The following is a 23,398-nucleotide window of genomic DNA, read 5'->3' as shown; positions in this document are numbered from 1 at the left end:
AAAAAAAAAGTCAGACTCCAGTCACACCACATTTGCTCTTGCAGGTAACTGCCATGGACAAAGAACAAGCAATATTCCATAAGAAAAAGGCAGTCAAGGTAGCCTATAGGATTCTGGTTCATTTATTGAGTACATGACAGATAAGACAGACAGACAGTGTAAAATCACATGTATTATTTGTACTTTAAAAAAATTACAATAAATTACTGAATAATTAGTAAAAGCAGTTTTACTAATGGCTGCTCTCCAATGATACAGGACAGAGGAGGCAGAGAAATAAGAAATATGTACCAGCTGTGAATACATACAGAGAATGTCACAAGGAGGAATTAACACTGAGTAGCACACCAATTAGTGTTAAATGGGAACATCCAACCCAATGTGTCCTTCCCACCCTTTATAATCCCAATTCCAGCCAAAAGCTGTTGCAAACCTTTGCCTTCAGTGCAGGGTCTGCTCTCACCGAGCAGCAGCATCTCTCGCTCCAGAGATGCCTGTGTACTGAGATGAATTTATCTGTAGGAACAGCATTAATTTTCCTTCCTCGGAGCGCAGGCCCTACTACCAGAAGGCTAACTCTTAGTTTCTTCTGGTTTTCATTGATTTAAAAGAGCAGTCACTCAGTCTCCCAGTTATTTCATCTCTAACTGGAAAGAGATCTAGTATTTGAGGTTTCCTGTAACGGGCTGGTGGCAGAGGGCCACACTGCTTTGTGTTCTCCCTCTTTAGGTATCAATGCCCTTTGATGTGCAGTAGTTTCTAAGAGCACATCCATGGCTAGACTCTTTGTACAAAAGATGTTCCAAAAGGACACACTGGGCAGCTGCAGGTGGCACAACACTCCTGCACAACTTCCCGCCGCAAGCGTTGGCGGGGGCTGACTGATCGAGGGTTCTTAGGGGTCTTCCTGAAAATTGGACCCATCGCTAGCTAGTGAGAACAGAGAATCAGCATGAAACAATGAATATTTTATGTACCAACAGGGAGAGTCCAGCAGACCAGTGTGCCACTGTCCTGTAACACTAAGGCTGATTCACCGAGTTCTAATTTAGGAGCACATTCCCTCATTATAACGGTCATGAGCCCACTGATTGACTTAATACTACCTCTGCACTGAAGTCAAGGAGCTCGTGGCTTCCCAGACCAAAGAAAAACAATGGCTTTCAAAGGATTAGAAAAACAAATGCTAGAAAACCAGGTTTGTCTGAAAACTCCTGAATGCTGAAGGAGAAAAAAAAAGGTGGTCATAACACTATGGAAATGCCAAATCACATCTGAAAGAAACCTGCGAATCTGAGAAATGTCTGTGTTTAGACCTTAGGGTGCGGGGAGCAGTGGGGCACGATTGCGTTATAGCTGCTGAGTCACAGAACAGCACTGAAGAACTCACAAGACTATTTATAGGTCAGAGTCCTATAGCACTTGACTACACTGCATTAGCTCTCGGACTGGCAGAACGTGGTTTCAAGCCAGGCTGCATCTGCTGTGCAAGTTACCCAGGAACCTACAGCAAACAAGGGCAGGCAAGGAGCAGTTACTGTCTGAAATAAAACTTCATTAAAATAAAAGACAGCAAAAGGCAGACATGCATAATTTATGGTGGTAATTCTATATGTCAGGGGCTATTAGGTTCTAATGGCTCTTGAGAATGTAAATCTAATTCTGTCAGCCAGAGTAGCCAAAGCAGCACCTACACAAAACAGTCACTGTCAGAAGCCCCTTATCGACTGGAATCTATTGTAATTGTGTAGTTACTGGTCTCTGATTAAACACAAAAATACCCCAAACACAAAATACCAAACCATCCTGCCATCTGCCGCATTATCTCCCTGTTTTATCTCCCAAAGACAATTCCTGCTTTCTTGAGTTCACCCTGACACGGAGGAAAGTTCATAGTCGCTGGATGAACTGAACTGCCTCTCTACCTTCTTCTGATCTTTGATCTTTTGCAGAATGTTGACTTTTTTCTCAAAGTAGTTTACAAGGGCTGTTTCCGTCAGCATGGACGCTAAGATCTGCTCAAAGGAGATAGACCAGTCAGTATCAATGGTACTGCCGTACCTGGCAGCTGAGCTACTGCCTTCGCAACCAACCAGGACCGTGTCATCTGCAATGTCTTCACACTGCAGGGAGCCTGTGCTGACCATGGAGTAGGAAGACATGGACATATCATCTTTGGTTTCATCATCTGATAGCAGCTGTAAAGGAGAGCCTTGTCCTTCCCCTGACCCCTCTCCTAGAGTTTGGTTCTCCTGCTGTGTTTTTTCAGGCTGAGCATCTCCGCAGGTTTTGTCCTCATGGTCAGCTTGGGGTTGTTGCTCCACTGCTGAATTCTGACTCTGTTCAGATGTTGGTGACTCCTCTTCACTCACAGGATCTTGGGTGTTGTTTCCTTTGCAGTCCTCAGACTTCCTCATGGGCCTGTTGGAGAATTTTTTCCCAACCTCCCCAATTCGCAGAAGGAGACTGGCTACAGTGGCAATTGCATGGTACAGCTCTTGCTCCACCGGGTCCTCGCTAAACATGTTGTAAAGGGTCTTGCACAACTCTATGAATTGTTCCTTTAAACGACAAAGACCAAAAAAATCATACTTCAGGCTGAAAAAAGTCGACAGTGGCAGATGACAGAATCACAGAATATCTCAAGTTGGAAGGGACCCATAAGGATCACCGAGTCCAACTCCCTGCTCCTTGCAGGACTGCCTAAAACAGAACCATATGACTAAGTGTCATCCACACACTCCTCGAGATGAAGCAACATGCACCATCTTGACTGACTCCTTGTTTATCTGCCTCCCCACCAAATAAGTGGCAACTTATTGTAGTGATTCAGAACAGCCCAGTGCAGGAAAAAACTCTTCTCTCTCTGCTGTAGGGGTTAAATTCAGACACGGCTAGCAATTTAATAGTGGTAGGGTTTTTGCTGACAGATGAACAAAGTACTCACATATTCACATCTGAGAAAACCTGAAGTTTTACTTCTGTCCTGTTACTCTTTTGTGGTCAGCTTTTAAGCATTTCTGAACTGGTTTAAGCAGCACGCATCAAGGAAATTAGAGACAGAAAAGATCACACCAGTCATCAGACTCTCTTTCCTGTAACCACATACTTCACTCTCCAGCTGTAACTTGAGGCAATGCAAAACCAAAAAGGCCAAACAAGTTTGTATGACTGGTGGCACATTTGAAACATACTGCTCTGGAGGGAAAACATAGATCGCAGTTTTTATCGGAGAAATTGGCCTGGGAGGCAGAGAGAATCAAATATATTTGATTGGTGGACACAAAGTAGTTTGTCCACATCCACTGAGGAATTCAGCACAAACATGTGGAATTAGAGGCTTCCAAAGCTCACCAGACCAGAACAGCAGGGCAACCCACAGGCACGGACTCAGTATGCGGCAAAATGGCTGCGCGTACTGCCAAATTCCTCACTGAGCTGTCAGTCATCTAACTGGAAACCTTCACATTCGCTTCTTACCTGGCTCATTTTGGGGAGATCTTTAATGGTTTCTTTCTTGGCCTCTTTTTCCTTGGCCCACATTCTTAGGTAGTATCTGTAGTCCTGTGGACTGGTACCTTTCTCCTCTGTAACGCAAGACCAAGCCGCTATTGTCAGGTGGTTAATGGTTTCAGACTTAAAAAGTGAATGCTGTGCCAGCAAAAATCGTGCTGGAAGCAGGTTTTATTGACAGTTCAGGAAAATATCTACCAGGAAAGCTGCATTGTTTTCTGCTGGTTTATCTGATCCAGCTCACTAGAACAAAAATTTTAACACTGCTGCATCGGCTTGACTGCTCATAAATGAAAACTATGAGTTGACAACTTACCAAACATGACTTAAAAATGTTATGATCTTGGTATGTAAAAGAGTCAGAGCAGTAAGGCATAAGAGAATTTCCTGGCTTGCATCCCACTTTACTTGTGACAAAATTACCTTTTTCTGGACCGTTCTCATTTCTCCTTCCTTTATCTTCTTGGGTTTCTAAAAATATATGGAATTATAAAAGAATGATTAATAGCTGATTTTCAGCAATACAACACAGGAAGAACATAAGACAACTCATATACAAATTAAAATCATACAAGAAGATATTTAATAGAAGTTAGATCTCACACTCCCACATCATGTTTGGAGGAGTGAACAGAACAGGATGGAAGCAAGAGGCTAATGGGATGAACTGGATAAAAAGCCACACTGAAGAAGTGGGTTGAAGAGCCGAGGTAGAGAGTGGAACTCTTAAAAGAAAGGGCGAAACACAGATATGAAAGACAGCTAAGCAATGCGACGGCTTAAAGACAAAGAAGTCAGTTATCCAAGGCAAGAAAATGAATGGAAAAAAACCAAACCACCACTGAGCACTTATGTGACTAATATCTACACTCACCATTATTCACTGACTGAACTGACACTTCAGGAGTAATTTGCAGAATCTGACTTCATGAACTTCCCTTCTGGTTCCCTATATTGTCGCTACATTTTATAAGGAATCTTGGCTCAACTCAGACTGTTAAGTCAGCCATCTAGCACCAAACAGCACAACTACCTACTCGCGTTTTTTTTTTTGGAGCATTATTATGTTCTGGTAAACATTTAGCATAAATGACATACTTTGACCTCCTATTTGACAATCTCTAAAATTATCGTTTAAGAAATACAGTAAATTAGCCTACTAGCAGATTTACCATTCAATGGCATGCATCCTTATTCCTTAAATTAGAAGGCTATGGAGGAGGCACAGGTATCATCTACCCAGGCCAGCAAGCCTAGTACCCCCCACCCTCTACTCTAACCATATTTTCCCCTGCCAGCTTCTAGGGTGAGATAAACTCCGCTGCAAGAAGCTAGACAAAACCTATTTTGACCAAGGTTGAAACTCAGTAGGTAGACTATACCAAAAGATACCTAACTACCTGTGACACTCCCACTATGAATAAAGTGCTATGAGAGAGGAGGAGCAGCAACAACTTGAGGGTATTTAAAACCGCACACTGGTGCTGGCAGATGATATCAGCATTACAGCCATGCTCAATGCATGCACATAATCCATGGACTGACCTTGAGACTCACAGTGCAGGCAGAAATCCAGCTCTGAGACAAAAGGAGATACTTGAGCAGCAGAAAAAGGGGTTGAGGGGACAATATCCCAGATTAAACAGAAGAAAAGGCCAGACATAGACAGACACAGAAGAGGAAACAAAAACAAGAAGAGAGACAATGAGACTTGCATGAAAAACCTAAATCATGGTGGGAGACAGGGGCTGGTAAAAGCACACCGCTCCTCCTCAGCAGTCTGTAACTGTGCTTCAGAGGGGTCCTGCATGAAATGGGCGCTGAGCAGTTTAAGCTCTGGACTTCTTTCCCCACCATGCAGCAAAGACAGTGAACTCAAACACACTGGCAATCTTAACATACTGTCACCACGAGACCATGCCTTGCAAAAAAATCACTATTCACAGCACATGTGTTTGTGCTGGAACTCCCGCCTAAGCTGAGAGGTTAAAGGCAGCAGTGTTGTATTACCTTCTGTTGTAACATCCTCTGTGAAATAACTCGTGGCCTCCAAAGCAGACTCTGCCTCCTCTGGATTCAGAGCTATATTTACAGAAAAGGAAATGTTAAGCTCTCTGAGCTAACTGAACAGCAGTATCACTCACTTCATTAGTGAAATTCATGAGCCATCCCTTTTTCAATTGCATGTTAGAACAGACCATACTCAATAGTAGCAATATATGAAAGCAATCACTCACCAGGAGGCAGATGCAGTTTGTAAAGTACTTTGAGTTTTTCAGTGAGGTCACCATGGTACATTCCACCTGAAGAAAAAAAACCCAAACAGTTAGAAAATAGCAATTAGGATAAAGAATCACCTGCTCACAGGCTCAAAACAGTATGAGTTCACATGCAATGAGAAAACGCTAACTGCACAAAGCCCTGTGCAGAAGCAGTAAAGAAATCTACAGCAAAGCTGTACCTTGTTGGTTTGCTACCTCGTTTCCCAAAACGGGAGACTTTGTAGCAGCAAAAAGGCCGCTTGTGATACTGCAAACATCGCTATCTCCTTTTAGTTCTCTGATTTGAAAAGGACAGAAACATTTTTTGCAATATTCCATCATTTCCAAAAACACCACTTACTCATCCCTGTCACAAACTCCTTGAAGTTAATGAGAGAATCCCTGTTCTCATCCAGAAGCCGGAACAAACGCCCTGCCAGCACAGGCGTATGTGCACCACAGGACCAGGGGGTCAAACTGATGAACAGCTCTTTGAACTGCTCCATGTCTATGCGATACTGCTCCAGGTAAGGTAAACTCTGATCTCGGCGGGCAGCTGCAGCACGATTGTTTCCCCAGTAACAGCTCATCAGATACTTTGCCTTTGGAGGGAAAAGATTAATAGGTCAGCTTATAGTACTCTACAACAACCCACGGGAATGGAGACTTTGTTATCGCCCAAGGGTAGCATTGAGCAAGCAGAGAAGAGACATTTCAGGACACACTGTTTATCTCCCCCGTTATTCCTAGCGTTACTTCACTACAAAACAATATGAAATGAAGGAAGAGACAGGGATTTCACAAAAAGCACAAAGAACAATTTTAAATGAAAAATACAAAAAACATGATTTCAGATTTGAATAAAATGACACTCAGGCTTTACTGCAAAGGGAACATGCAGGTTTTAGAACTAAGCCTCTCTTTTGTAGTCTACAGCACAGTGCAACCGAGTTTGCACTCAGTTTGCAAAACTGATTGTCAATATTGATTTGCAAAACTCATTGTCAATATTTCTCAGTACAGAAGACTGAGGTACTACATATAAAGAACTTTATAACCATGGGTGTCAGAAATAAAACTAAATGAAACAACACAAGTAGTGAAACTGTTGACTAAGGGGCTAACAACAAAAACGTCTGATACAAACTGGGACCTTATTATTAGGTAATTTCTGGGAAGGAAAATTGTCTAGCTTTAGTAATTTCATCACAGTGTGACAAAGAGGTCAATTCAGTCATGAGGAAATGATCTGGAATCTGTTTTTCTTTTTCTCTAACAAAGTAGTTTAAACAGCTGGGATTGCTGCCTCTGTTCTTACTGCACTTGGTAAACGCAGTTGGGTAATATCACTCTTCAAAACACACACATTGACAAATGGAGGCAAAGCACTTAAGTAATTGTGTCATAATTACAGAGCATATCAATGGCAAACTTGAGAAGAAAAACTGAAGTACAGTCAATCCCAGCTCCCTGTTCTAAGTGCTATATGACATTCCTGTCCATTGATTCCACAATCTCTTTCTGAATAAATATCATTCAGATACTGTGAACATGTTTTGGCCATCTTTGAAAAAAAAATAAAATCAATAGGATAGTAATAGGGCCAGTCTCACTGGCACCACCTATAACCATGTATAACAAAATGCCACATCTGTTTCTGATAGGTTGGATTAAGAATCAAAGCAAAGTCATTGCTTCCCTTTCAACTTATTTGGATATTTGTTCTCTCAGTGTCAGAACATATTCTTCCTCGCTCTAGCTTCTTACCTTGAACACTACATACAGCTCTTCTAGTTCTTCAATAGAGAAACCAATGTCACTAGACACAGCTCGGACCTATAGTTAGGGAGAAAAGAGAGTGAATAATTAATTCCAAAGCTAGAATAATCAAATAAGACTCACTGAAAAAATCTGTTAAACACAGAAGAAAAGAAAACAAGTGCAAGGAGATATGACACAGGATGGGAAGGAAAACACAACCATTCTAATACTTCCCATTGCTATGGATTACAGGTCAGGAGGACAAGTTTCTGGTCAAGCAGAACCTGCTGACATTTTGAGCAGCTAGAAAAAATTGCTGCACTTATTTCCTGTTTGTGCAGATCTGACTGTGCAGACTGTGTTGACCCTCCCTCTTGTTTTTATCTTCAGATGTTTGACTCAGATGCATTGAAAAACAACAGTGGAAGAAACATGTAGATGAGGTTCTCCACCTATGACACAGGAGATAATTGCAATAGATATGGATACTTCCCTTTGGCCATGAACCCTTCTGTAGAATTCCCTAATGCGCTAGCATACTCTCTAAATGGCAGGAAAATAATGATCTGCTAGCTAGCTTTTCTCAAAGATTCCAGGCAAGCAGTAGAACAGACAGCACTAGGCAGTGGAGACTGCTACAAGGCCTACAAGTGGTTTTTATCTCTCTCCATGCCACGTATCTCATTCAATCATGCCCTAGCACTTCAATCCATTTTATTAGATTAACTAGAACCATGTGAAGAAGAAAACTGAAAATCCGTTATTCCGGTCAGTAAATCCATTTTTCACATGAACTGCAATTCTTTAAGTCACTTAAAACTGTGTCTGCTACAGCGCAAACCTTCCAGATGCTCATGGCAAAACACTTTCCATTAATATGCCATTTGGTAGCTCATTCAATCTGGGAGTCACATACCACACTCTTCTTGGCTGTATCCTCCAGAGACTGGATCACTTTCAGCCTTTGTTTAAAACGCATTTGTTCAATGTCATCTGCCTTCAAACTGCTAAATTTCTACAAGAAAGGAAGCAGACCAGGTCAACATCATCTCTAAAGAAAGAAAAAAAACCCTAGAAGCCCTTTACCAGCAGCAAAAAGATGAGAAAGAACTTGAGGTCTATTGCCCATTCAGCCCTGTCCTGAAAAAGCAGTCGTCCAGAATTCATGAGAAATCCAACATCAGAGGTTTCTAAAGAACAGCTGAAAAAGCATCTGTCAGGACTGACAGATCCTGTACTGTGGCAGATGTAAGAGAACAGACAGGTTGTCATTCCTTCCAGCCCTGTTTTTTAATAGGACCCATATGAGATTCAGCTACAAACACCAAAGTTAACAGGCTTTTCTCCTGACTAGGTCAGACAAGTAAGATGAATTTGGCGAGACTCTTTTATAAAAGAAACCGAGAACAGAGACGGCAGATTTGAAGAAACAAACAAAATACCCAGCAAAATGATATCTGCCTGACCGTAAGCAGCTGGAAGAAGACAGGATGAAGAACATTTCCCTTAAAAAGGGAAATGAATCCACATTTACCACAGTGTAGCACAGAACCGTCAAACACCGGCTCTCTTGCCTGCGTTCTCTCCATCATTCAGAAACAAATTTCTTATGAGTTTGTTCTCAGTATGAATAATGAGGTACACCTCCACCCGTGTAGAGGTATTTCAAAAGCACTGGCACCGTTCTTGAGTCATTTTCCTATTACTATAACATGGATCCCAGAATAGGATTCCTGTGTCCATGGACTGAGATACTTCCATGTTTCTGCAGCATACCTCACAATTTTTACCCTGAATTTTCTTCCCCAACTCCCTATCACTGACAATCGTCACATACAAGTAAGAATGGGGACTTTTTTGGCAAAGTAGGAGGAAATCTCTGGTCTGTAATTTTTACTTATTTGCGGTCTTTGTTTTAGTCTCCATTAGAGTCGGGGGGAGCCTTTGTAATCCACAATAGCGTTAGGCTCTATTCGTACCAAAGAGGAGGATTAATGGCTTAGGCCTGCACTCCTTGAGCACCTCAAGCTATGAACACTGTTAGAATTCTGGCTGCACAAAGTATAAAACTGGACGTTAGTAGAGGAAAAACCTCTTGGGCAAAAACTAAGCCAGAGCCTTACCTCATAGGATGTTTTGATGAGTTCAAAGATGTCAATTTCAAGTGGCGGGTCATCTCCACTCGTCAATAAGGCGTGCAAGTGGGGAATAGGGGGAGAGACGCTCTGTCTGTTAACTACATTGTCCAAATATCTGTTGGGAAAAAACAGAACAGATGCAAGACTCCAGGATTAGTGTCCAGGAAAAGAAGTAATATCCTAAACATACAATTCCCAACTGCTAGTATCATTAATCTAAACATGTAGGAAAATTTAATTTTTCCCAGCTAACCCGCAATGCTACCCTCAATGTACCTGAGGTAAAGTTGATTTAAAACCTATTTTTGGGGTATCTGCTCTTTTTAAAATGGGCTTCTAGTAGTAAGCTGAAGATCTTGCTGCACACAGAAGAGATTCACATTTCAAACAAGAACATCTTACATTTACCAGACTTGGGAGATATCTGGCTGATAAAGTTTTGTGTTTCTAGAAGGTGATTCCTGCCAGGGTCTATTCTTAATAGCAAATCAGAATTCTTCTGTGAATTTCAGATAAACAACCCTTCATAGTTAAAATTCAAACTGAGGAGGAGGAGTGCATTATGCTGCAAGGCAAACAATTCCAGAAATATGGGATTTCTCTGTACTTGAGACAAAAATTAATTCAGCTGTTGCTAAACGCAGTAGCAAACCTCTCTGGAGCACAAGTTGGGTCCTACAGTGTTATCTGTGACCTGCTATGTAATGGAATTAGGTAGAAGAGATGATGACTAAAAGGGTACCGTTACTATTCAGTTATAAGTAAGAACAATGAATGGTACCTGCCCAGAATAGTCATGGCTTCACCTTCATCACAGCACTGTAACAACTTCTCCATGTTGGCATCAAGTATGGCCAATGACACCTGCAAGATAAACTTGATTCCCTCGTAGAAAAAACAGTCGACAATGACCACAGCACTCTCAAAGGGCATGACACTGAGAAAGAGAGTGAGGAACCAGGAAAGGGATATGGTGGAAATCACTCCCAGGTCCTGCATCTTTTCTGACAGCTGTGGAAGATATTCTCGTGTAAGTTCTTCAAAGATGCCTTGGTCCACCAATGCACCTGGGAAAACCAATAAAAACAACAGTAGAACTCAAATTGGTGGTATCACGGTACCATAGTCAAACTAATAAATTATTAAACAAAATAGCATGAATTCACTCTGATTTCATGTAAGCCTCTCAACATCAAAACTAAAATTAATGCATTTATTTACATTTGTTCCCTGTTCTCAAGAAAAGCAACATATTTAGATAGAGACTATTCCTATATTGCAGAGCATGCATCAACAGAATCTCTCATTGATCTACGCGTTTTCCCTGAAAGGAGGGGTGGAAGATTACTGATATTATAGTATTTACATCAAACTATACTCTTTATACAGATCAACTTTAAAAGCCCATGAAGCGGTGCTTTCACTAACCTTTCCTGGAAGCCTATTCCAAAGATCTATTACATCATTCAGATGGGCAAAAAAACCCCCAATAATTTTCTTCTAGATATGTCTCCTTACTGCTAACGGTCCCTCCTGCTACCAATTTTTAGTGACTTCATCTTCCTTGTCACTACAAGGTAGCACTACTACCTTGGCAGCCTGTAGTGTCTCTTCCTATGTCTCCATCACACACCTGCAACTTTAAAGGGAACAGGGTTGTGCTTCATCATCTTTAAAATACATCACATTTAATTCATTCTGAACAACAAAATATTCCTGGGAGATGCTGGTGCAACTGTAGCTGAAAATTCAGGCTCCAGCATGAATTTGACAAAGACTCACCCACTACTCTTGTGTTGTAGTAATCTGGCAACATCCGCTCACATAAAGCCACCAGGAGCCAGAAAGCCTCTTCCTCATTGCAGTATAGCAACAGTACTGATGTAACAATGTTCATGGCCTACGAGCCGGCGGAATTAAATATGCAGATATACAAGAGAAACATGAAGATGTTCATGAAAGCTGTCATTACAGACCAGCTAAACTTAAAAAGTGTAAATACAGCAGAACTGTCACTAAGGGTCCCATCTAATTCCAGCTTTTACTGGTATCTGAGTCAGTAGATGACCTTGAGCCAATTTACCTTCCTGTTTCAGTTCCTCTGTTTGTGAGGCAGCAAATAATATAACTACTTTTTGTCAAGCGCTTTTGTTATTCAATGTGACTAAGTATAATTTTCAAAGTTTTCATAAAAAGCTTTGTAATAATTTGGTCGTGAGAGAACATAATGAGAACCTCTAATACCAGAGCAATACACAGAACGAAAGTGAATTTTCCACTGAGTTGTTTTGCAAACCAGCAACTGGCTTCGTCTTCAATATACTGCCCATGAGCATCATCTCTTACTTGATTCGATTGCTCTTTTTAACGAAACCAGATGTTTTTGCTGAACTAGGGGAAGCTCTAGCTGGAAAACTAGTAAAAGACTGTCATTACACCTAAGAGAAATGTGCAAATTCTATTTAAATGCTGTATCCAAAGGACACTTAAGAGATCTTGCAACATTACCACTTCTTTCCTACTCTCATACCACCACACTGACAGCATGAAGGAAAAGTCTGAAACCGAACAAAAAACTGCAGAAAAAGTCCAAGTCAATCATGGTCACCGTGTAGGACTAACAAGTCTTAGCAAGACTTCTTGCTTACCTGACAGTACCCAATTGTTGGATTTCTGAATGCATAAGCTGTTAAGACTCTGCGGAGGGCAGCAATTCCCAGCTCATTCTGGAAGGCAGGATGTTCTGGCATAGAACGGTGCAGATCTCTCTCAATCTCCTCTGTAGCAAGATTGTACTTTCCCATTGACTTTTCCACAAGATCTGCATAGTAACCAGGATGAGTCACCATCTCATTCCAAGCCCCTGTAACGACAAACAAATACTGCTTCACCTCTCGAGCTTTGGAATACAGATTTTATGCCCACAGTTTCAAAAAAGAGGCAGCCAGGAAGTGCTACATGAACTCATCAACTACAAATAGATATGAAAGTTTAATAATAAATTCATTGCAAAATCATCATGTTAGAGTCTAATTTCAGTCCCAACACTGAAATGCAGACAAAGGAGGCCAAAGTGCTACTAGGCTCATAAAGAAAGTAATCTCAGGAATGCGATCACTGCATTTTTGGCAAAAACACTATGAAGTATCATTCAGGTGGAGTTAACTTGTGACTAATTTATTCTGAAATGAGCTTTTCCTTTGACATGTGCAGAAAACTTATTCCTGCTAGCTGTCAAAGTTTCCAGCACAACCTCCTACCTGAAAAAAGGAGCCACAGCTCTCCACGAAGGTTCTCTGGGATTCCCTTTTGCACGAGCTCCCTAGTCTTGGCAGTGCGATACATACACATCCCTCGCCCATATTCAAAGAAATGAATGTTCCAAGACTCTTCCTTCATCTTCTCCTTTGCCTTCACAGGAACAAATATGGCCGTTTTAGGAGATTAATGCATTTTCATGTTTGTAGGACAAGTAATTTCAGGCCTATACTTCATGAGAGAAATGCATTGTGACATTTAAAGCCTTTCTTCTTCCTGCTGAATAAAAGGGTGTGTGCTAATCTACACTGTTTTGATTCAGTTCTGACCTTGCTTAAAGTTAAGTCTTTACGACGCTAACGTGGGCTGTGCAATGGCATTACACCTTGCAAATCCCGACATAAATGCAAGTAGAACCATGGTCTAAGACAATTAACTAGCAAGCAGAAATACCAGTTCTCTGCTTTTTTGATCTGAAGAAAAGTAGTTCTTCACAGACACAAATTTACATCCCAGAAGCACAGAAACGCTAATTACTCAGCCTCCAGTCGAGTATCTCGGGTATCTCAGTACTGATAAAGCAAGCTGACAGTCAGGCTACATCTATGCAGCACTATCATTGTGACTAACACAGCAGTGATACTGCAGGACTGACCAGGGATAAAATGCATTTTCAGTCTTAGAGTGTACAGGAAATCTACAGCCTACTGCAAACAATTTAGAGTTAATTGTTTGGAGTTAAAATATTATTCACCCCTTTGGGTCCCAAGAGCTCCTCGGAATTTCTTCTGAAGAGTTTGAGTAGTCCCTGGGAGGCTGTTGGCACCTCCCCGGCACAGAAGCTGACAGGTCGATTGCTGAGAGCAGACGTGGGGCTAACTGCAAGCGGGCTGCTGGAAGGCAACTCTGGAACCTCCTGAACAACAGAAGATAAAGCATCTGAGGTCAGGCAGCCTCTGTCCTCTGCTAACTGTCTAACAAAGAGACATCATTTGCTGGTAACAAACACAACACACTGTAAGGAGCATGACTCTGGAAAGTTGACAAACGCTCCTCACAGCTATTCCCTTAGTACCTCGCAACCAGGATCAGCCAAATTCCACTTCCATTCCCTGTCGCTGCTGCATGGTTTCTTGGACGGCGTTCTCTGCAAGAAGTCAGAGATTCTCTGTACCAAGAAATCTCGGTCTTTCAGATTGGCAAAGAAGAAAGTCATTTTACTTTTAGTGCTGATGGACAGAGGGCTGGGCAAGACACTGGAACTATCTGCTTTCTCAACTATTGTCACCTAGAAGACAAAGATAAGGGGCGTTTGGACCTAGCAGATTTTCCATTATCTATAAAGCACTGCACAAAAGCTAGAAGCACACAAAAGACAGGAAAGGCCTGTAGTCTTAATATTCATCTGAGAAGTCCCTACCTCCCTGAGAGGAATGATGAGATGACAGGCCTCCTCTGCCTTGCTGGCAAAACAGATGTAATTGTTGGAAACAAACATCTGGCCAGGAATATGCATCTTGTTGAATGGTGTCCACAAGGTACAGTCTGTATGTCCATCCAGGCATTCATCCTTGGGCAACCGGAAAGTGGCACGGTAGCACTCATTTTTGGCTCGAGCATCCAGGTCTCTGGGGAAAAGTAAAGAGTAGTTCCCAGACATTTTTTCTCACTTGAAAAACCCACTGAAACACTAGTGTTAAGTGTTCGTTCCAATCACAACCTTCAGATTGTGCTGTGTATTCTTAGTATTCATTTCTCTAACTGAGATGCCACCCCTTATCTGACTTCTCTTTCATCCTTCAGACATGCTTCACTGAAAAGGTATGTCCTGCAATACAAGATAAAATATACTAGTGCATCTGCGAAACTTAAATGTTACATTAGATTCTGAAACTGCAGAGAACAGTCCCCAGTGGGAGGATTTATTAAAATACAAATGTATATTACTTTTTATAAATATTCAATTTCCGACTAAGGGGCTAATGTAATTTTCTTCTTTCACATTTTTTTTTTTTGAACAGGATTTTCAACAGTTTCTAGTTGAAAATTCTTTCTGACAGTGCCTAGACATGAGGGTGTGTGTGAATTCTGCACGTGTGAATTTGGGACGGAAAAAAAAAAAAAAAGAACAGGCAGAGGGCTAATGACTACAATAAGTGATGCAGCCCCTAGCATGAGAAAACCCCAGTGGCACCTGGGAGCTACACAGTAATGCAGATTTATTACTACAATCCCCTGTTATCTGACCTCTCTTCTCACTGCTGGAAACATATACCTTTTTAATGCAGAGATGTTCTTAAGAGGCTTCCTGGGCTTTGGGAGGGACTTGTCCTGTAGGAAGCTCTCATTATCCAACAGCTGCCGCATAGCAATATTAGCCAACTGCTCCATCAGCTTGAATGTCTCGTTGATGTTGAGAAACATGGAAAAATAAAGTTCGTTGTCCCTTGTGCTTACTTTAATGCACTCAGGGAACAGCAGTGTAGCATTTTTTTCTAGCTGGGTTACATCCACCCACTGGATCACCAGTGTAACTGAAAAAAAGTTCAAAAAAACTACTATCACAATTCCAGGCAAAAAAACCAAACAATCAGAAATGAAGCTCAAGCAGCAAGTAAGCTCTCAGTGTAGCAGCATTTTTCCCTTTTACACATGGACAATTCTTTTCTTCATACTTTACTGGGTTCTTCAAAAATACTTGGAAATAATCTTTGGGATTAACTAGATTACAAATAATGCAGTTCCAAAAAGGACCATCTCCCATCCAGTAAGTGCTTTCAACTACAATTACTCAAGTTTTCATTCTTTCTTTCCAGCAAATTAGCTTTCGACTGAGGAGTTCAAGCTGTGTAAATACTGGGTCCTGGCGGTGGTTCAAAATAAAACTGACCAAAGTAAAAACATTGCTTGATTCCCTAATCCAGTTAAAGTAAAACTTCAGGTGTACTTGTACCACTTGAGAAATGTTTTGAAAAATGACTCAGGCACTCAGTTTAAACATCACTGAAGTGCCAACGAGTGCAAGGACGGATCTGTGCGTTGAGCTAGAGCTCAAAGGACTCCTAAAAGGAAAAACCCTGTCATCTTAAAAAAAATTCACACAAAAGATCAATTGCATCAAGACCATGGTAAATGGCAGAAAAGCAACTAACTGGCTTATAACTCACCCTCTTTGCCCAGCAGGAAGGAGTAGAAACAGAGGTGATTGACGGTGAGGTACAGCCAACCCTGCCTGGGCACACGCCCCTTCCAATAGCTGCAGGAATAGTAATTGACCAACTTCTCCACCTCGGGCATCCCAAACTGCTTCCGCATCTTCAGCTCAGCCTCTTTGAATTTACCTGGATCCTCTTCACTCTGGGGCTGCTCATTCTTGTTCTCTTCAGCAATAATTCCCTAAAAGGACATGGAAGGAGAGAGAGAAGAAATGGAAGGGAACATGCCTGCTGACAGACATACAGCAAAAGGTCACAGCAGCAATCCGGAAGACAGAAAGAAGAAATATGACATAGCAGTTATCATTTCTCCTGTCACGTTAGAGAAACAGTAAAGACATGTAGAAAGAGCGTTCAGATAATCGGGGAGTCCATGATCTGCGATCTACTCCTGAACACATGCAGCAAACATTCATGTTTAACATGTGACTGAGTTTCTCACGGCTGGCCTGGTAACAGTTTGAAGACCCTGTAGGAGAACTGAAGTCTGTTTTCCCTTGCAAACTTGCTTCTTCAACAGGAAGAAGATCAGCTGCCAGGAAGGGCAGAATTCTGCAGTCTGTCAGATCTTGACTGGCCAGAAGGAAAAACAAATGACCACAATCTCTCTCAGAAACACACACGCACACACACAGAGAAGATACAAAGAATCTGACTCGAGTACTGGAAAAGACTCAAATTCTTGCTGTGCGATAAAAAAACTGTGTTTATAAGTTCTGCTCTGGAGAATTTGTGGGCTGGGAATCTGAAGTGTTTTAACTGCACAACAAGCAGAGACACCTGACTCAGAAGTCAGTGGAGGTTTTACTTCCCAGATGAGATGGCTTCTAGACCACCGTGGCAGGGCAAGTACATTGCTTACAAACTAGAATTCTCTCTCCCATATTTGTTGCTAGATGAACCCTCATCTAACATTCTCTCTGAATCAAAAGTATAATTTACAAGGATTTTAAAGGGGTATTAAATTTTACTTAGTAGAAGCATCCTAAGCAGGCTGTTCCTTGACATCTACTGCTCATAAATTTTTTCCTCCCCAAATACGTTTGCCCAGTGTTACGGCTGTAATGTGATGCCGACAATACTGTATACATTTCAGGACATGTGTATGTCTGAAAAGGGAGCAGAAAGAAGTTTTACAACGGAGCTCTTGCTCCTTCCCTCCCAAGGGTAAAAAAATTCTCAACGACACCTTCCCATTCCTTCTCAGGATCTGGAAGACCTCCAGGGAAACACGTTGCTTACATGTATCTTGCCCTTGACAAAGGTGGTGATATCTTCTTCATTATCAAAGATGGAGAGAGTCTGCAGTAAGTTGTTCTCCAGCCATTCCCAGTGCTTTGTGATCTCTTTACGAGATGATCCTAAGTGAAGGAGTAAAAGATGATGGGAAGAGCAAAGAAAAAAGAAATTAGAATAAGTCCTTTTTTTCCTCCAACTTTACAGCAGAAAACTAATAATTACCCAACAGTGATCAGGACAAATCAAACACACCAACTGTATACATGTCAAGGATATTTTATGTACACCACCATTATGTTTCTAATGAAACGCCTCCACTGCCACCAAGGATAATCAGCACGCTACCAAGAGATCATCCTATTTGCCAGCGCACACCAAACACAGCTTTTTACCACAGACAAAACGCACTCTTATATTCCAGACAAGAAGCACTCTTTTAATTCCTGGTATTCTAGAATAAAAATAATGGACTTTCAGAGAACCTTGAAATTTCAGAACAACTGAAGTCTTTACATCTTCAAAGAGGTTCCATTTTCCATGGGCAATGGTCGGCAAAGAGCATACAATTTCAAAACAAAAAGCAACCAAAATAGTCACGTGTCAGAAAGTTCTTTGCTTTCTTAAATAAAAACATCTCAGCAAAACTCGTATCAGTTAGTTGTCTTTAACCACACAGTCCACAAGAGTTCATAAAGGATAAGCTTCGCTGTGTAACCAATGCAAAGAATTTTTCTAGATAAAGTTGCCTTAGTTAGTTGCCATTAATTATTTCAAAGATTTGTGTTTACTAGAAGATTTCATCTTCTCTATCAACAGCTATCACTATATACTCTTGTAGACAGAAAAAAATGCAGAAGAAATAAAACCAGCAATCCAAACAAGATAAGAACCATCCTTAATTGCAGACAAAAAGAAATCTGTTTAAATGCACATCAAAGACACTTGTAAGTTTCTCTTTGCCAAATTTCAGTAAATTTATCTTCTGAAGTTTCATACAAAAGCAGTGGGATATCTAAACATGTTAACAGTGTGACTCACACTACTTGATTTCTCTGCGAGTACATTAGACCCCTCCGTGTGATTAATGATGGAACAGAAGAAAGCATCAGACCACACAAGCAATTCCCTGAAGCTATTGCTCTACCTGACTTTTCTTTTTCAAGAGAGAGCTTTGGCAATGAAACAGTCTTCACGTATTTGTAGCTGGATACCTAACCACAAAATCCAACACCAGCTAATCTGTGGTTTCATAAGCAAAAATAACTCCAGGTCCTGAAAACAAGAACTAGAAGCAAGCAAGCTGTCTTGTCTCAAAGGACTGCAGAGCTATGAATTTGAGTTCGTGTGTACCGCCCAATGGATTAGACAACAAGTATTTTTTCTTTTGCCTCTGTGTATAAGGTTATTTGACATCTCTCCTAGCCATCAGACAATGTTTTTAAAGAATTACTGATTTTGAGTAACACAAAATGGTTTATTTTAAGGGCACAGAGTTATCAGTTATAGGATATTTCGTTGTGGGAAAACCCCACAGGTTCAGCAACAATGGCAGGGGAATAAAGTCTGCGTTCTGTTTTGTTTCATGAGCTGCATCTCTCACCACCAAGCAACAGCAGACAAATTGCTAAAATAAGCCAGTCCTCAATAAGTGACATCTTTCTAAGAACAACGTTAGAATTACATACGTGAAGGAGTAAAATCCTGCAATTCCTACAGAGAGCTGCAAGAACAAAGTGCTGAAAGGCTGAGGCTACACGAATGACCAGAATGCTGCCCACGTATTTACACATGATAAATTGTAAATAAAATATAAGCATTTTTCAAATAGAGAGCGTCGTATACATTTTACAACTTTAAGTGAATACCAGTATTTTACTTTGACGCTAAAATGAGAACCAGTTTTGATTAAAAAATACTTTGGATGAAGACGATATATTTACTCCAGTATAATAATTTATCAAACTCCATTCGGTAGTTATACAGCCCATCTCACTCTATCATGCTGCGTTACTTAAAAGTAACTGAGATATAGACGATATCAACTACAGCACTCCTGAAGTTGTACAAATATAACACATTCATTGCGTGTCAACATACTATAAAATTTCAGATTTGCACCATATGGGACCAGTAAATATTCTTCTTTTTTTCTGTGCAGTTTCTGGCCTGACATTTTTTTTTTTCTGTCATTGTTCTTCTCTGCATCCTCCTTCCTCAAAAGGGTAACTGAGTTTCTGTGCCTGTTTCTGTGTTCTGTTTCTAAACCTCTCTTCTCAGAATTTATGTAGCTGTGCAAGGAAGAATATTGTTTTGGTTGCCTGGGGAGACGATGGAAGCAGGGAAAACAAGACATCAACATCTGTGGGCTTTGCAAATGATTACTTCATGCTCAGATTTTACATCTCAACCACAAAGAGAGAAGTGAAGATTCTTATTACAACAAGGTCGGTCTAGCAAATACATGTGAGTATTTTCTCTTTAGCTGCCAGTAGGACCTAAAGCCTCAATCAAAGTTCATCACCAGATAGTAGAACACTGTACCGTGGTATTCCACTACAGCAGTCAGACTTCTCAGGTAAAAGAGGGCAAGGATTCTTATGTTTTAAAAAATATTACTGTAATATATTCTACAAATATAGTATAACTATGCATCTATTACAAACCAGAAATAGCAGAAAAAAATAACCCGGATCAAGACAGTAAAGAGATTCCCCAAAGAGTGGCACCTTGAACGACCTTGCATGTTGCCATCTTGTACTGTGTTCCTGGTAAGCAGGTTTTGGCACAACACTCATCATCCGACAGCAATCTTATCATCGCGGTTTGATTCTCTGAACAACCGCACTATGACCATGCAAACAGATACACTTTGGACAAAGGAAAATTTGTAACATCTGCAGAAACAGAAGCTTTTGCAGAGCCTTACGTTCCTAAACTAAGTTTAAGCAACACTGAGAAGTTTTATGATTTCTGGCATCTTCCACTACCGCACCAGAAGCTCTAGAAAGTTTCCTGAGCAGTCACAGAATACTCCTATGCGGGATAACTGATCATCTGAACCAAACAGACAATACAGTAACACAAATCCAGGCTCTGACAAGAGCCACACCAATACATACCACACGCCACTGCCCAATACACTTGAGAGTCCTGAGTCTGGTGCAGAATACGGTACGGGGCAACTCTGGCACTGGAATCCAAAACCACGTCTAATGTTCCCACAAGAAGACCTAGAAGGCAAAGAGAGAGAAATTAAAACAATTTAATAGTAAAATGAAGAATTGGGTTAAGCAAAAATACAGGATCAACATCACAGAAAAATGCTGATGTTCCTGTCATGTACGCTGTGATGGAAGAGCAAGGGCACTCGGTTGAGAAAATGGAAGATGTACATCCAGTGTCCGCAAGCAAATTACCTATAAACCAACTACAGCCAATCCCACTGGTAATGGATAAAGTTTAGATGGCAATTAAATGTCTACTAAACCTAATTATAATCCTCTGCCTTCCTAGGAGAGTTTTCTAATAAAAGTCAAATGTATTTTCCTCTGTGGGGTTTCTGTTGCTAATACTGATTTTTAAGCCTACTAAATTAAAACACAGAAGAGTTTTCAACGCTGTGTCTTTCAGCATCACCTATGCAAACAGTAGGTTGGAAAACTCATTCAAGATGGAATCAAACAGCTCTAGAAAAACTGGTATTCACAGGCTTCAGTGATGTTTCTAGAAGTACTTTGATTAAACAAAGAAGGCAGAGAATCAAAATGTGATAACGCAGAAGTTAAATTATTTTTATATGATGTTAAATAAAAAAGCAGGCACCTCCAGAATAAATGCTGACAAGCCACCAGACTTTGTAAAGCAAATCCATTTTTTTTTTCAATTAAGTCTATTTACTAGATAAATATCTAAGATGGTACTTTGCCCTGCTATTCTAGTTAATGTACTATGAGCATCTTTAACGCAAATTAATTTTGCAACATCTTCATGATTTTCTAACATTTTTTCTTAACAGTTTTCTAACATTAGAACTTGGACAAGGAGCACGATTGCCCCTCTGGTTTGCTATTCAGGAGGCCCAGGCTCAATTCCCTGCTCTCCTCCCCATGGTTTGGGTGAGTCTGAGCAAACTCATCCATATCTTATTCATTACCACGAAACACACTACTTCCTCCCTTTATCTCTCTCGGCTACCCAAAAGCAACTAATAGATCAGGAACATACCACTGAGCACACTTCAAGAGAAGCGCCATCCATAATAAGCTCATCTGGTAATCCTTAAAACAAATACGTATGTATCCAGCACAGTGGGATCTCGGTTTGGCTCCAGGTTTCTTGTGCACAGTTTTAGGCAGAACATGGATTAAAAAGTCATTTTGAATACTTCCTATAACAATACTGAATATGTCAAATATTGACATATGGACCGGTAACACGACATGGTTAAGAACTACAGTACAACAGCAACTTCGACACATTTCCAGCTCGGCTGAATACCTACATTCTAACTCTAAAATGTCAACTTGCAGTTGTACAGCTCCTTAAGGAGGACACGTGGCTTTTAACACGTAGGAGCTCTGAAGAAGACTCTCTCACTGGGCTAAACTCGCTCAAGAAGCAAACTGGCTCAAAGCTAAAACCACTTAAGAACAGATCAGTTTAAATGTTTCCAGAACAGCACCAGGTATTCATTTCTCCCATTTTTACCTGGGAAATTCCAGTATATGATTTCATGCCTACCTGCAAAACTACACAAGTAAGTTACGTTATATAAAACACAGTAATACAAATAATTTAAAATATTGTGAAAAGATGAAATATGCTAAGTATGTTTATCAGCTGCGTCATTTCTGTAGTTAGCATATTTGGTTAACAGGGATAACATGTGAAACTGGTTGTCAATAATTCACTAATATAAATCACCTAATTGTGTATGCGTTTTGCACACAAATGGGGTGTTTTAAAAGCGAGGGGATTTTGTGTTGCTGTTGACACCGTGCCTTGGCCACAGTTCTGTCACCCCACACGGCCATCGGGCACACGCACCCAGGGGCGGCTCTCACCGGGCTGCACCCACACCGCCTCACCCCCAGCCCAATTTACATAGATATTAACTAATTAAAAACTACGTCTTACTCTCATCCTCTAAACCTTGAAAAAACACATTAAGAAAAAAAAAAACAACAAAGAAAACACCTCAGTAATTCAAGGCAACACGAGTACGACAAAGAAGCCATTTTTGACAAGGGAAGAAGACCACCCCACCGCCCCCCTTGCCGTTATTCGCCCCCCCCCGCAGCAGCACGGCTGGGGAGGCCGGACCGCCACCGCCCCCCCGGCCCCCCCCAGCTCCGGCCCCGCCGCCGCCGCCGTCCCGAGGGGGGCAGCGCCCGCCCCGCCCTGACGGGACCCTCAGCACCCCACCCGGGCCGGGCAGGGCAGGGCCCGGCGGACACGGCCCTGAGGCGGCCCGGCCGGAGTCTCCCCTCAGCCCCGCCGCGCCTCACCCGTGAGGCCGCCCCCTTTGCCGTGTCCCCGCCGGCGCTGGAGCAAGAAGAAGGGGTTGGCCCGCTCCGTGACCCACAGCGCGCCGGCCAGCAGCACCTCCTCGGGCCCCAGCCACATCGCGGCGGCTCGGAGCGGCTCGGCGGGGGTGCGCCGGGCCCGGCCGGAGCGCGGAGGCGGCGCTGGGCGAGCGGCCGGGCCGCACCGGCGGGTCACGGGGCCGCGGCGGCGGCGGCGCCCGGCGGAGACGGCGCCCCCTAGCGCCCCGGCCCCCTCACGGCAGCGGGGCGGCGCCATGGGACCGCCGTGGCGCGGGAGGGAGGGCCGTGGCTCTGCAGTGCCGAGGTCACGAGTTCGAGCCCCGCGGTGCGGAGGGCGGACAGGGCCGCCTCCCTGTACCGCTTCGGTGGGCAGTTGGGGTTCATCTCCTCTGCCTCTGGGTGTCTGGGGGCTGCAGAGGCATTCGCTGAGCCCTCAGCCTCTGAAGAGTCCCTCTGAAGAGACTGAA

General features: G+C 42.0%; 1 protein-coding gene across 1 annotated transcript; it reads right to left on the bottom strand.

Annotated features, from left to right (window-relative positions):
• Nucleotides 1-106: 106 nt before the first annotated feature.
• On the bottom strand, nt 107-23,106 carry TBC1D9B (TBC1 domain family member 9B). Its single transcript, XM_054217001.1, has 22 exons — nt 22,893-23,106; nt 20,505-20,615; nt 17,389-17,507; nt 16,099-16,327; nt 15,207-15,465; nt 14,352-14,559; nt 14,007-14,219; nt 13,686-13,847; nt 12,934-13,084; nt 12,322-12,536; nt 11,456-11,573; nt 10,455-10,740; nt 9,659-9,788; nt 8,452-8,550; nt 7,542-7,610; nt 6,136-6,376; nt 5,751-5,816; nt 5,524-5,595; nt 5,059-5,109; nt 3,937-3,984; nt 3,481-3,587; nt 107-2,561 (listed from the first exon to the last, which is right to left on the bottom strand). The coding sequence occupies exons 1-22, from the start codon at nt 23,008-23,010 to the stop codon at nt 1,869-1,871; spliced, it is 3,765 nt and encodes a 1,254-aa protein (XP_054072976.1). The 5' UTR covers nt 23,011-23,106; the 3' UTR covers nt 107-1,868.
• Between the last annotated feature and the right edge of the window lie 292 nt (nt 23,107-23,398).

The sequence above is a fragment of the Rissa tridactyla genome, chromosome 11 (genome assembly GCF_028500815.1).
Source record: "Rissa tridactyla isolate bRisTri1 chromosome 11, bRisTri1.patW.cur.20221130, whole genome shotgun sequence".
NCBI classification, from domain to species: Eukaryota; Metazoa; Chordata; class Aves; order Charadriiformes; family Laridae; genus Rissa; species Rissa tridactyla.
The sequence above is the reverse complement of the archived record's forward strand: the minus strand, read 5'-3'. Positions and strand labels throughout refer to the sequence as shown.